This window comes from Euphorbia lathyris, chromosome 9 (assembly GCF_963576675.1).
Source record: "Euphorbia lathyris chromosome 9, ddEupLath1.1, whole genome shotgun sequence".
NCBI classification, from domain to species: domain Eukaryota; kingdom Viridiplantae; phylum Streptophyta; class Magnoliopsida; order Malpighiales; family Euphorbiaceae; genus Euphorbia; species Euphorbia lathyris.
In genome coordinates, this window is record NC_088918.1 from 52,465,399 (window position 1) to 52,478,834 (window position 13,436).

General features: G+C 38.1%; 1 protein-coding gene across 1 annotated transcript; it reads left to right on the plus strand.

Moving 5' to 3' along the window:
- The first annotated feature begins 1,219 nt into the window (after nt 1-1,219).
- Nucleotides 1,220-7,586, plus strand: LOC136205578 (protein FAR-RED IMPAIRED RESPONSE 1). The gene is made up of 8 exons (XM_065996232.1): nt 1,220-1,406; nt 3,310-5,517; nt 5,609-5,665; nt 6,402-6,470; nt 6,609-6,677; nt 6,757-6,825; nt 6,908-6,955; nt 7,054-7,586. The coding sequence occupies exons 2-8, from the start codon at nt 3,358-3,360 to the stop codon at nt 7,108-7,110; spliced, it is 2,529 nt and encodes an 842-aa protein (XP_065852304.1). The 5' UTR covers nt 1,220-1,406; nt 3,310-3,357; the 3' UTR covers nt 7,111-7,586.
- Nucleotides 7,587-13,436: the final 5,850 nt, after the last annotated feature.

The window sequence follows — 13,436 nt, forward strand, 5'->3', positions numbered from 1 at the left end:
GTCCCCGAGACGCGATTTTCACCCAAACTCGTTCCTGCTTTAGCCTGCACATGCACGAAAACTCCAAATAACATTAGTTCCGAGGCTAAATTGACCCGCCAATCGCTCATTTTGAGTAGACACTCCGTTTGGTGCGACTTTTGGCGGATCAATTAGCTATAAAAGATAATGGAATTTTACCATACATGCTATTTTGGCCATATTTGCCTAAAATAACCAAAAACGAGCCTAAACAACGAAAATTAAATAAAACATTTCCAATTTCTAACTAACTCACACAAAAGCATATAAATGCGAGAATTGCTCGCTTATTCATGAAATAATGCTAAAAGCCGTCCTAAAACCGTACCCAAAGATAGGGGTTTTTGACCCCTATCATTGAGCGATGTAGAAAATGAAAGCTAGCGTGCAACACCGCGGATTAAGGCGTTTACGATCGATTGTTATGATTTGAATGTTACATCTCACTTCACATATTGTGCTATATGCGAAGTCTGCTAATTAACATATTTTGATAATGTTATGATTTTAATGTTGTTATTGTGGCAATCTTGCTGTAAATTTTGATAATGTTATGATTTTAATGTTAGAATCCGTTGTTGTTTGCCATTTTTTTTGTTATATACCACTTAGCGAATTTTGTTAAAAACACATCCAAGATTCGCATATGCTAATTAAAATCATCACTAAACCAAACATTCGCTTCTCGGGCTTCGCATGTGCTAATTAAAAGCATCAACTAAATCAAACATTAGCTTCGTAGGCTTCGTATATTACCTTCGCAGGCTTCGCATATGCTAGAATCTGCGAAGTCAGACGGGATGAAGACAACCGCGCCATAAAATTACAAACATATTAAGGGTATTTTGGAAAAGTCACAAAAACAGTCTAGATATGTACAGTAAAACCTCTATGTAGGAATACTCTATATAGGAATAACCTCTATTTGTTATAAAAAAAACTTGGTCCTAACTTAGTAATAACCTCTATTACCAAACTCTATTTAGTAATAACCTTCCAATTATTATACAAATAGCCCGATCCTAAGAGTATTCCTATATAGAGGTTTTACTATAGTAGGTGTAGTAAATGGGTTAAATATGTAAATAGGTATCCCATTTATCCCATTTTACCAATTTTATAATTTTCCCAAATAAAAATTGTAGTGTGACAAGTTGATAGTACGCGCTCCAGTTATATCCAAATTTCAGAAAAAGAAAAATAAATTCAGACACAATAACGCGCCCAGGAGGAGGAAAACAGACAGAGAAGAGGAAGCGAGTGAAATGAGCGAGTGGAATAAACCCTAATTTTGCCAATCTTCCAAACGCGCCCTCTCCTCCACTCGCCTTCGATTCACGGATTCTCCGTCTTCAGCTCAGCATCTTCTATTTACTTCCAATGAGGTTTTCCCTCTTCTTTGCTTCCTCATTTATTTATTTGCTGCAAAGATTAACATATTAAACTCTGCTTCTCTCATCTATTTTATTATCTACGTTCTGTTTCATTCATGTTTACCGCTTAAACTGGACATGTTTAGTTTTTGGCCTGTTTGGTTCCATGGAAAACCAAGGCTTAAATCATGAGATCGGATTTAATATACAACTTAAACTAGGCAAAATTGAAAGTTTATAGATACAAGATATATTTATATATATAATGGAGAAATTCCATTAATTTTGTGAGAAATTCAGCTCAGCTTCGATTAGAAAACAAAGCTTTTAGTAATTGAAGCGACATTATTTATCGATAGAAGGAAATTAAAAAAAAAAAAAATAGAAACTGGAGTTTGATAAATGGACAGTTGGTTTATGGGCATAGTTTATGTATTCTTGAGCTATGTTGCAGGAAAACTGATATGGAAATAGAAACGTACACCTGGAACGTTTTTTTTTTTTTTTTAAATATAGCTAGGAAATGGAGCCTTGGCGCAACGGTAAAACGTTGTTGCCGTGTGACCAAAGGTCACGGGTTCGAGTCTTAGGAGCGGCCTCTTGCCAATTAAATTGGCAAGGGAAGGCTTGCCCCCAATACACCCTTGTGGTGGGACCCCTCCCCGGACCCTCGCTCAGCGGGGACGCGTAATGCGACCGGGCCGCCCTTTTTTTTTTTATAGCTAGGAAATGGAAACGCTGATGAAGAAGAGTTTCGGCGCAATATAGTTCTTGACCCACATTTTGATAATTAATAATTTTTCTTGGTTTTGGAATGAAGAAATTATAGATCAAACCCAAACACTAAGGACTTCTTTTGCAGATAATTTGACCTTGGTGCATAGTTATTAAAGCCGCCTGCACAAGGCACTAGGCCGAGCGCCTTAGCAGCCCCAAAGGTGTGTTATCGCCAAGGGGCGGCAAGGCGCATCTTTGTGTGCCTAGCCATGGTTATAAGAGGTGCTATATGTCAGGTGTTTTTTAGGGTTATTTATGATCTTCTTACGGTTTTAATCTCCACCATTGGATTGGACACGTCTACTGTCCAAAATAAACATAAAAAGCAAAAGACTTTGAAGAGATGCAAATACACAACTGGAAACTGACTTTGTAGATGAGTACAATGAGGATGAAAATAATTAGATCCTTGAAGAAGAATTTGATGATGAGAGTGATGGGTCACGAGTGATGAATTTGAAGACTTTCGATGCAAAGTAAGTAGGCATTAGTCAACTTAAGATTTACTATTTTGTTGAACATGTCACTCAGACGTGCGCTTGCGCCTTGCGTCGAGACTCTAGGACCCCTTTGTGCCTTAGTGCACCATGCGCCTTTAATAACTATGTTTTGTGTGATATTTAGGTAAATTCTAGTTTATGTCGAGACTTAGCCTTTTGTTTTAGTAGCTAGCTGTTGGTTTTTAGAATTTCACATTTTATAGCTTAAAAATATGTATATAATTTCAATAATTTGCTATGATATTTATGCTGCAGAATTTCCTTAAGATGATAATAAGCTTTGGATTAACACAAGTGAGCTAGAAATGTACATTTAACATATCTTGAGTTGAGAGCATAAATAGATTGCTCATTTTCTTAAATACATTCACACTAATATTGTTTTGATGTTAAATACTGATAGTTGGTGTAACAATTGTTTGTTTTCTACAATAATCTTGTTATAATTCTATTTCTTGTTTCTGCTTTGTGATTCTGATGTTTGTATTATATGCATAGCGTGTTAAGAACTATTTGTCATGAAATATATATGCATGGTTTGTTTTTAATGGATCATTTCTGTAGTATAATCAGAGAACAAAGGGTAGGGAAATATGTTTGTCTTTCGAGATTGTGATGGTTTTGTTCGTCTTTTACAGGCACTATAGACTTTCTGGGCAAAGAGTGAAGTTATTTCATGGAAGCAGATGGCAATGATGACTGGTAGGAATCAGCAATTGGTTCTTGACATGGTCAATCTTGAAGATACAGTACCTGATGGTGATACAGTGATCGAAAATACGGTTCACATCGTGGATGGGACTCAAAATGGAGATGGTGGGGTTACTGATTTCTCAAAACGGGCTGTTGCAGTTTTCGAAGACGACAGAGACTTTGAGCCCCGTAATGGTATTGAATTTGAATCACATGAGGCAGCATACTCATTTTATCAAGAATATGCCAAATCAATGGGGTTCACCACTTCAATAAAAAACAGTAGACGTTCAAAGAAATCGAAAGAATTCATAGATGCCAAATTTGCATGTTCAAGATATGGAATTACACCTGAATCTGATGGTAGCAATAGCCGAAGATCAAGTGTGAAAAAAACTGACTGTAAAGCAAGTATGCATGTGAAAAGAAGACCAGATGGAAAGTGGATAATTCATGAGTTTGTTAAGGAGCATAACCATGAGCTTTTACCAGCCTTAGCCTATCATTTTCGAATTCATCGAAATGTTAAATTAGCTGAAAAGAACAATATTGACATCTTGCATGCTGTCAGCGAACGAACAAAAAAGATGTATGTTGAAATGTCGAGGCAGTCTGGTCGCTGTCAAAATGTTGCATTTGTTCGAAGTGATGTAACCGCTCAGCCAGAGAAAGGTCGGAGCTTAGCTCTTGATGAAGGAGATGGCCAACTATTACTCGAGCATTTCAAGCGCATCAAGAAGGAGAATCCAAATTTCTTCTATGCAATAGATTTGAACGAGGAGCTTCGTATACGAAATTTGTTCTGGGTCGACCCGAAAAGTAGGGATGATTATACAAGCTTCAGTGATGTTGTTTGTTTCGAGACCTTCTACGTAAAGTACCATGAGAAACTTCCATATGCTCCTTTTGTTGGGGTAAATCATCATTGTCAGCCAATTTTACTTGGATGTGCATTCATTGCAGATGAGTCTAGATCAACATTTGTTTGGTTGCTAAAAACATGGCTTAGAGCAATGGGTGGACAGGCCCCTAAAGTTATAGTTGCTGATATGGACAAAGCCTTGAAGTTAGCAATTGAAGAAGTCCTCCCAAATACTCGACATTGTTTTTCTCTTTGGCATATATTTGAAAAGATGCAGGAAACTCTTTCTCATGTGATCAAGCGGCGAGATGATTTTTTGCCGGAATTCAACAAGTGTGTTTTTAAATCGTGGACAGACGACGAGTTTGATTTGCAGTGGTGGACAATGGTCCCTCGATATGAACTTCAAGATGATGAATGGGTTCAGTCCTTGTACAATGATCGTAAAAAGTGGGTGCCCACATACATGGGGAATACTTTTCTGGCTGGAATTTCTGCAACCCAACGTTCTGAAAGTATCAATTCTTTCTTTGATAAGTACATCCATAGGAAAATGTCGGTAAAAGAGTTCATGAAACAATATGGAATGATTTTGCAAAACAGGTATGAGGAGGAAAGTATAGCAGATTTCGATACTTCCCACAAACAGGCTGCTATAAAATCTCCCTCTCCGTGGGAAAAGCAAATGTCAATGGTTTATACACATACAATATTTAAGAAATTTCAAGTTGAGGTTTTGGGTGTCGTTGGTTGCCATCCCAAAAAGGAAACTGAAGATGAAACAAATGTGACATTTCGAGTTCAAGACTGCGAAAAGAATGAATATTTTTTGGTGCAGTGGGACTCAACGAATTCAACTGTGTCTTGTTTATGTCGAATGTATGAATACAAGGGTTTTCTTTGTAGACATGCATTGATTGTTCTTCAAATTTGCGGTCTTTCAAGCATTCCCAGTCATTATATTTTGAAGAGGTGGACCAAAGATGCAAGGAGCAGGCAACCAGCAGCTGAAGGAACAGCAGGGGTACTTTCGAGAGTGCAACGGTATAATGTATTGTGCAAGCTAGCCATTCAAATGAGCGAAGAAGGATCAGTGTGTGAAGATGTTTATAATATTGCTTTCCGCACACTAGCAGAAGCGCTGAAGAATTGTGTGAATGCGAACAACAGTAACAACAGTGCTGTAGAATCCGGTGGTCTATCCATGGTTCAACATGAAGTAGAAGAGGAAAATCATGGAAACCTAGCAACTAAGTCAATTAAGAAGAAGAATCCGATCAGGAAAAGGAAGGTCAGTTATTGAATTGATGGTTGAGTTGACTTTTATTCTATTTATGCTTCAGAAAAGGAAAAGGAAACATTTAATGTACTTTGCATTTCAGGTGCAATCAGATCCAGATCTCATGATTGTGGAAGCACAGGATAGTTTGCAGCAAATGGTTTGTCCTGCATAATTCCACTTTGCATGTACCGTAGATTATAATGGATGGAAAAACCGGACTTAAGTCCTCGAACTTTTATACACTTTGCTAGTGAACTTTCCAAGTGAAACTATGTGTTGTTGAGCACCGAAGCTTTTAGTTTTGGTAAGGGGTGTGTGATTTATAAAACTCCCCCTGAACTTGCATGAAAATATGATAATAAATGACCGCCTAATTTTTTTAAATGACTAATTAGAACCTATTTTTGCTAAATATGACTTGTTAGGCACCTCAGCTTGCAATTTTATTGCTAAATAACTCTTCCATGCTGATGTAGCAGTGCACCTAAAAATAGGTGTTTAATAAGGTCTTTTAAAAGATTAGGGAGCCATTTAGAAAAGTGGAGGTCTCTAATAGGTGATATCCTGCAATGATAGGTCTCTAATTAGTCGTATTAAACAGTAGGGCCTATTCTGTACTTTGTACACTTTAAGAAAGTTCTTATGTATTAAACTATTTGTTAAGTCTTGATGGACAGGTTCAACAGCACAAATATTCACTTGAAGGGCTCAGTGCATCCTGAATTCTACTTATTTCTTTTGCAATATTAAGCTTAATTTATGTGGAGAACAGCCATCTTTTTTTATTCTCCTTTACTGAACGAACTGCAGAACTGCTACAATAAATATAATTGTGCACCTGCTTCCTGTGGATTTGGATTGGTACTATATAATCTGTGCTATAATGCTTACAGGAAAGTCTAGGCACAGATGGGATTCCCCTTAGTAGTTACTATGGTCCGCCACAGAATACTCAAGGACTGGTAAACAAATTGCATTAGTTATACTACTTTATATAAATTTACTTACGGAAGATTATTTTGATTGATCTGTGACATACAGGCTCGTTGAAAAACCAATATGGTTCCAATTGTTGACATTAAATTTGATGCTGCTTGCAGGTACAGTTGAATTTAATGGAGCCACCTCATGACGGTTACTTTGTCAATCAACAAAGCATGCAAGGACTGGTAAGTTTTCTATGTTTATTACTAATATAGAGGCTAAAGAAATGCAGTTTCATGATTAATTTCCGGGTTTTTACTTTAGGGACAATTAAATTCAATAGCTCCTGGCCATGATGGTTTTTTTGGCACCCAGCAGAGCATGAATGGGCTGGTATTGTATTTTATAACCACCAAAATTACCTCATGTAGATATTTGAGTTGAGATATTCTCTAATTTATCCAAATTTATGTAGGCGCAATTTGACTTTCGACCTCCGACGAGTTACAGTTATAGCTTGCAGGTGATCTTGTAGGATATAATATCAAAATGGTTGTTTTCCTATATGCATCTACATTTAATAATAGCCTTGTCAATTCATCGTTCCTTTCTCGATTGTAGGATGACTCCCATTTGAGATCTTCACATTTGCACGGAAGTGCTTCGCGACATGCATAAGGATAGAGTATTGTTTTTGCAATTGGAGTTAGGTCTGCACCTAAGTTCTTACCCAGAATCCTGTATTTACTTAGCAAGCTAGTATAAGTTGATGGCTTAACTTTAGGAGAAGAATGTGGTTGTTTAGCAAAGCCAGAAATCAATGACCTATACTAGTAGAATACTTGAGTAACATAGGTGAATGATACTCTGCATAGCATAAGGAACGGGAAGCTCGAGTCTAGTAGACCCGTTCTGTGGATCTATTATGTCACTCAAGCGGACTAGAATCAGATTATATCCATTTACTTTTGAGGTAAGAAGAAGCAATGTGAAGTAGAGAAGGAAATGGTCTCCCAAAATGTTGTTGTATGTTAGTGTGATGCTATTGTTGTTGATTTACTTAGAGAGACCTTTGTGAAATCCTGTTTTAAATGCCCTGCGCTGTCTGTGGTTTTATGTACAGTTTGATTGTGTATAGATAAATATTTGGTGCATTATGTTGAACAAACTGTTCATTTCTTTATATCTTTTGTACAAAAAACATTATGAGATCATTCCTCAATATGCTTTCACATCTAAAGACGTATATAAGAAATTGAAAAACCAACTCAAACTGAAATAATATTCAGTTTGGATTGGTTTGATTTTGCTGATCCCTATCAACTAAGCTAAAAGAAAAATAAAAAATTGTGAAAAAAACAAAACTAATATTAAGAAGTTCGAGACTGAAATTGTAAAATTACAAAAAAGAAAAAAAAAGAAAAATCATAAACATATATATATAAAGAAGTTTGCATGCATTCAAAATGGGAAGAATAAAAATAAAAAATTTATGTAGAGTTTTGTTTTATCTTGAACTTATAGTGTGAAACCTTTGACTAAAGAACTCTCTTTAATTTTGGGAGTGGATTTAATTTTCTATGTACAACACTGTGAATTCTAAATCTAATAAAAAATGAGTTCTTTTGTGAGGAAAAAGTACAAAACAAAACATATTTATGGTTTGACTCATTTTTAAATATAAATTATATGGTTTAAAAGTTCGTAAATAAATAATATGTGGTACATTTTATTAGTTAAGGCAGTCCAAAATTGTAACACCATTAAAAGATGTTGATGTGATAATATTGGTTAAAAAATCAGAGGGGTATTTTTTTATCATTTTCTCTCTATTCTCTCTCCTCTATCACCATCATCATCTCAACTGATTCTGATTCCCATATCCTAAACCTATACAACCGGAAGACTCAAGGTAGTGGGGAAAAACACAAATTATACGATAGTGAGAAAAAACACCAAGAAAACACATGAGTTTGAAGATAAAAAAACACCAATAATCAACTAAGACGTATAATTGGTCATGTGTATTAGTTTAAGATATGAAAACTTGATGCAAATTTGTTATCAATAAACAACTAAGACGTATCTGCACTCCATTCTGTCTCTCCTTCTTCTTTGATTTATGCTCTAGATGATACCAAATACTTTGACCAAGAAACTGCTCTCATGTATAATCCAATAGAGAGACTCTTTCATGATCTGTCATTAATGGAATTTTGCTTAAACCAGTGAAGATTCTTTATGGGTTTTAAACAACTTTAACAAATTCATAAAAAAAAACTCGATCTCTCTCACCTCTAGAAACAAACCCATACACACGACCTTGAAACTATAAGATAGTGGGAAAAACACCAAGAAAACACAAGGTTTGAAAACTCAAAAAGCTCAAAAACAGAGAAAATTAGGAGAAGAGTACTAGAGTAAAACAGTGCTAAGCAAGATGGAAAAGAAATGAAGAGGCGAGAAAGAGAAACACATGGAAATGAAGAGGCAATGAGAGAGACACGGGAAAGAGTGAGCAGGTGCCAATATGGAAACCGAAATCAGCTGAGACTGTGAGGGTGATAGAGGAGAGAGAAGAGAAAACAAGGAAGAAAATAGAGAAAATCACAAAAAATACCCCTTTGGCTTTTTGACCAATATTGCCACATCAGCAATTTTTAACGGTGTTACAATTTGAGACTACTTTCGCTAACGGAACATACCACATGTTACCTCTTTGTAAACTTTTAAACCACATAGTTTATATTTGAAAATGGCTCAAACCACAGGATTTATTTTTATACTTTTCCCATTTTCTTAATTAACAAAAGATGTGTAATTTCAATCCTTACTGATATCAAGCGAATATAAATTTACCATATGGTGTTGGTCCCGTGTAATGTAATAGGATTAGTTCCAATGGGGGGTTAGGAACTAATGTAACTTTTTCTCTTAATTATGCTGACTTAATTTAATTCTTTAAATAACTTTACTCGGTTTTGGTCAGCAAGGCTGAGCGAGATGTAAGACAGCTTTAGTCAGAGGCTGACTAGAACCGTTTTACTTGTGAGTTGGGAATTAACACTTAAGGTCAGCTTCCAACTCAGCACTCTGATTACTCAGTGTCAGCTTATACAATTTATATCCTGAGTAATTTAAGCAAGCAACACATACATATATATATTGAGAGAAAGGGTTAGAGATTATTCAGCAGTCTTATCCTGGTTCGGCCTCACCGTCTACGTCTAGTCCCCAGAATCCTTCCGGGCTTTTTCAATCCACTATTGAGCTCTTTAAAGGTAGAGCACAAACCGTTTACAAAGAAATTGAGTATGCAAGAGTACCGTCCTCTATTCGTCTACTCAATCCTACTGAGCGCTATAACCGAACACTCAGATTTTCTCTACCACTGAGTACTAAGACCGAGTACTCAGCACCACTCTCTTAATCTAATTGATACAAATTTGTTCTTTCTAGATGAAGAACACTTTAGATGAATACAAATTCACTCTAGACTTTTACACAGAGATTGGATTTGGGTGTAAGAAATTGCTTTTTCTAATCAGACAGCTTCTCTTTTGGATTTTCACTCTTGTGATGATTTTCTTAAATAATTTTGTCAAATCAAAATCATGTCGAAAGGTGTTTCAACAAACTCCCCCATTTTGATGTTGGCAAAAGTATTTAATTGTGGAACTCAGCATTGAGGTTCCCCATGATTGATTTACCTTTTATTCTTCTGAAGTTACTCCCCCGTAAGGGTTGCATCTATTGACTTAAATTAACTCTAAACCTTCTAAGATTTAATCGAGTGAAGTTAAGACATGCCTTTACTGACTTAGTTCAATTCTAGACCTTCCAATATCTAATTCAGATGAGCCTAGGTCAGCTTTCAGAAGAAGGTCAATGCTTGGAACATTTAGTTATAACTCAATCTCGCATATAAGTATCAGAGTTGTGTGCTGAGTATATTTTACTTGTATATTCCTTATGTTCACAAGTTTAAATTTGTTGTTCAATGATTAGTTAAGTATGACAGATCAGCATATAAGCACAACAAGTAAGCATCGCATATATAAAGTCAGTGTGGATAAAAGATGCTTATAAATCATATTACTCAGCTTTAACAAGAACATGCCATAAAATATAAGTTACAAGCACTATAGACTATTGCTAGCACTATTTCCTAATATTGGCTTGAACTTGATTCGACTTGGGTTTGGTTTGGGCAGTTCGTTGTTGCTGAGTGCGGGTGCTCGGGTCAGCAGAAGTTGAACCAGGCTTCTGTTGAGTTCCGGCAGCTGGCTTAGATATCTCCCCCCTTTTCTGCTGAGTTCGTTCTTTCTCCCCCGTTTTTCTAGCATCATGAGATGGAGGAGAAGGAGCATAGAAGATTCCCTGTTGAACAGCACGAGTCAGTTTGGATGAGTACAGTTGCAGTTGACTCGTACTCTCTCTAAAACCTTGGAAGACCTGCATGCCTTCGTCCATACTGGAAGCGGGTATTTTAATGTTGGCACTGAGCATACTTAGCAGATACTCTTGAGATTTCCCGATCCAAGTTATCGATTCTGTCATCCGGGCATAGGATTGATGATACATCTTGAGCAGGGTAGTGTCGTATGCTTGACGTTGAGTATTTATGTGCCGGACCTGCGCAAGGGTGGATTGAGTGCATTGCAAAATCTCGTTGGTCTTCACTTGGTCAGTGTCCATTTCCTCTTTACTCAAGTTGAGTAGGCGAATGGCTTCACCAATCTGTTCGATGGAGCACTGAGAGGAGGAGGAGGAGATTAGTTCACGAGCTCCGGTCAGCTCAGAGGTCAGCTGGGAGAAGTGTTGATTGACCTCAGTAGAGGTTGCATATGTTGAGTTCGCAGCTGATAAGGTATTGAGTTGACCTTGGATGGAGTTTATATGGTTCACCATCATCAGCTGGAGTTCAGCCATCTTCACTATTGACTCTTGCTTGGGCTGTTGAGATGCAAAAGACATCATGACACTCATCAAGTCTTTGAGACCCTTGATTTCGGTGAGAAGCTGAGTGACAGAGGAGAGTTGTGTTGGCTCAACATGAACAGACCCAGCAGCATCGGCGTGAGTTTGATGAATATCCTGAAGGAGAGCTTGAGCTGAGTCAATAATTTTCCTGCCAGACTCAGAAGCATGTAGGTAAGCATAGGATTCATCAATAATTTGCTCAGGGGCCGGAATCTTGTCAGCACCGGATAGAGGAGGTGTTTGGTGCTGGGAAGTGGAGGTGCCAGCTTGGTCAGCAGTTGCGCTTGTAGTCAGGTCAGCAGCTGGTGCTGACTGATTTTCATTCTGCTTTGAAGGTGTAGGAAGAATTTGATCAGCAGAAGTATTGACCTGCTCAGTGTCAGTCTGAAGTTGAGTAGATTTTGGCGGTTGAGGCAACTCAGAACTGTCTTGAGCAGGAGTTTCCTTGGCTAGCTCGTTGGGTTGAGCAGCATGGACTTCGATCACTTGCTCAGTTGTATGTTGAGTAGAAGTGTCGGTAGAAAGTGGACCCTTAGGAATTTTGGGGTCGGCTTGTTCCCCAGCGTGAGAAACAGAGGCTTGTTTTTCTTTGATTTGTTCTGGAGTTGGCTCAGTGACAGTGGAGAAGAATTGGAACTGAAGCTTAGTAAGGTCAATGATTGGATCTTTGAGTGGGGAGTTATCCAACAAATCGATGAGATTGAGCTTTTGAGCTTTGCGTTTGAAATGCTTGTCTGTACTTTCCTTAGAAGTTTTGGTTGGTGGAGTAGGATCAGCAGGAATAGACTTAAGGGACTCAGAAGAGGAGTTGAGGTCAGTATCAAGGCCTTCCACAACCTTGTCCTTCATTGGCGTCTTAACAAGGTGCTCAGCTTGCTCAGCATCAACTGGTTTACTTTGCTCAGTATGACCCATCTTGTCAGCTTGAGGCTGATGCTCAGTATGCCCTTGTTCTTCCTCCTGATCAGTATGAGTCTTCTCCAGATCAATCTATTGACTTCGTACAAAGTGTGATTCCTTGGTAATCATAAAGTCAAGTGGAGGAGCGTCAAGTGGCTTTAGCCCAGAAGTTTTCTTCCTCTTGAGAGGCTGATCTGGTGTCTCCTCACTTTCTTCCTCAGGCTCAACTTGCCTTTTCTGTTTCTCTGCTGACTTAGATTCCCCTTGAGCTGATTCCCCTTGAGCTTGCTCAGCAGCAGCTTTCTTTGCACTGGATATAATCCTGAGCTTCCGTAGAGCTGTGTTGACATCTTTTGCGGATTAGTTAGCTTTCCTCTTTTTGTCCTGTCTAGTGCGGTCAGCGGGTTCCTTCTCAACCATTATCTTCTTCCCTTTCTTGGTCGGCACATCCTGTGCTTCTTCAACCATATTATCCCCTTCAACCATATTATCCCCTTCTTCATTTTCATCAGCGGGATCTTCTTCAACCATAGCTCCTTTTCCTTTCTTAGGCTTAATGGGTTGGTTGTAGGCTAAGCCGAATAGCACTGCTGCAGTGATTTTCGTACCCCAAATTTCAATTTCTTCAACTAAGCTTACCTTGTGATCCTGAAGTATCCTGATGATGAAGGAGCCCATCCTGAGTGACCCGGTACTTCGTTGAAATGCGCCGATGAGAAAGATGGGCATGTTGAGCGGCTTATAGTTCAGCATGTGCCAGATGAAGCACTGCTCAAAGTTCGAAGCTGATGAGGAGGAGTTGACCTTGGGGAATAGGAAGTTGGTCAGGATATAGTGGGCCGTCTTTTGAGGCTGACCCATGCAAGTACTGGCAATTTCTCCTTTGTGGTCCTTTGGTTTACAGAACTCAACAGGGTAATCAACGTGCAAATAGTCATTCGTGGTCCTGAGTTCTGAACCTTTGGCCATCAACTTTAACAGTTTAGCGAGATAGGACGGAGTGATGGTGATGTCCTTGTTTTTGACCTTGGTCACTAAGTGGTCAACATCATCTTCGGCAACTCTGAGGTTCGTATAGAATTCCCTCACTAACTGTGGATAGGTGGTACCGGGGAGAGAGA

Bases quoted from the DNA above. Each gene is read 5' to 3' on its own strand.
- LOC136205578 (XM_065996232.1), top strand. From the start codon at position 3,358: ATGGCAATGATGACTGGTAGGAATCAGCAATTGGTTCTTGACATGGTC. The intron at 6,471-6,608 runs GTAAACAAATTG...TGCTGCTTGCAG, and splicing joins CACAGAATACTCAAGGACTG to GTACAGTTGAATTTAATGGA. The intron at 6,678-6,756 runs GTAAGTTTTCTA...TTTTTACTTTAG, and splicing joins AACAAAGCATGCAAGGACTG to GGACAATTAAATTCAATAGC.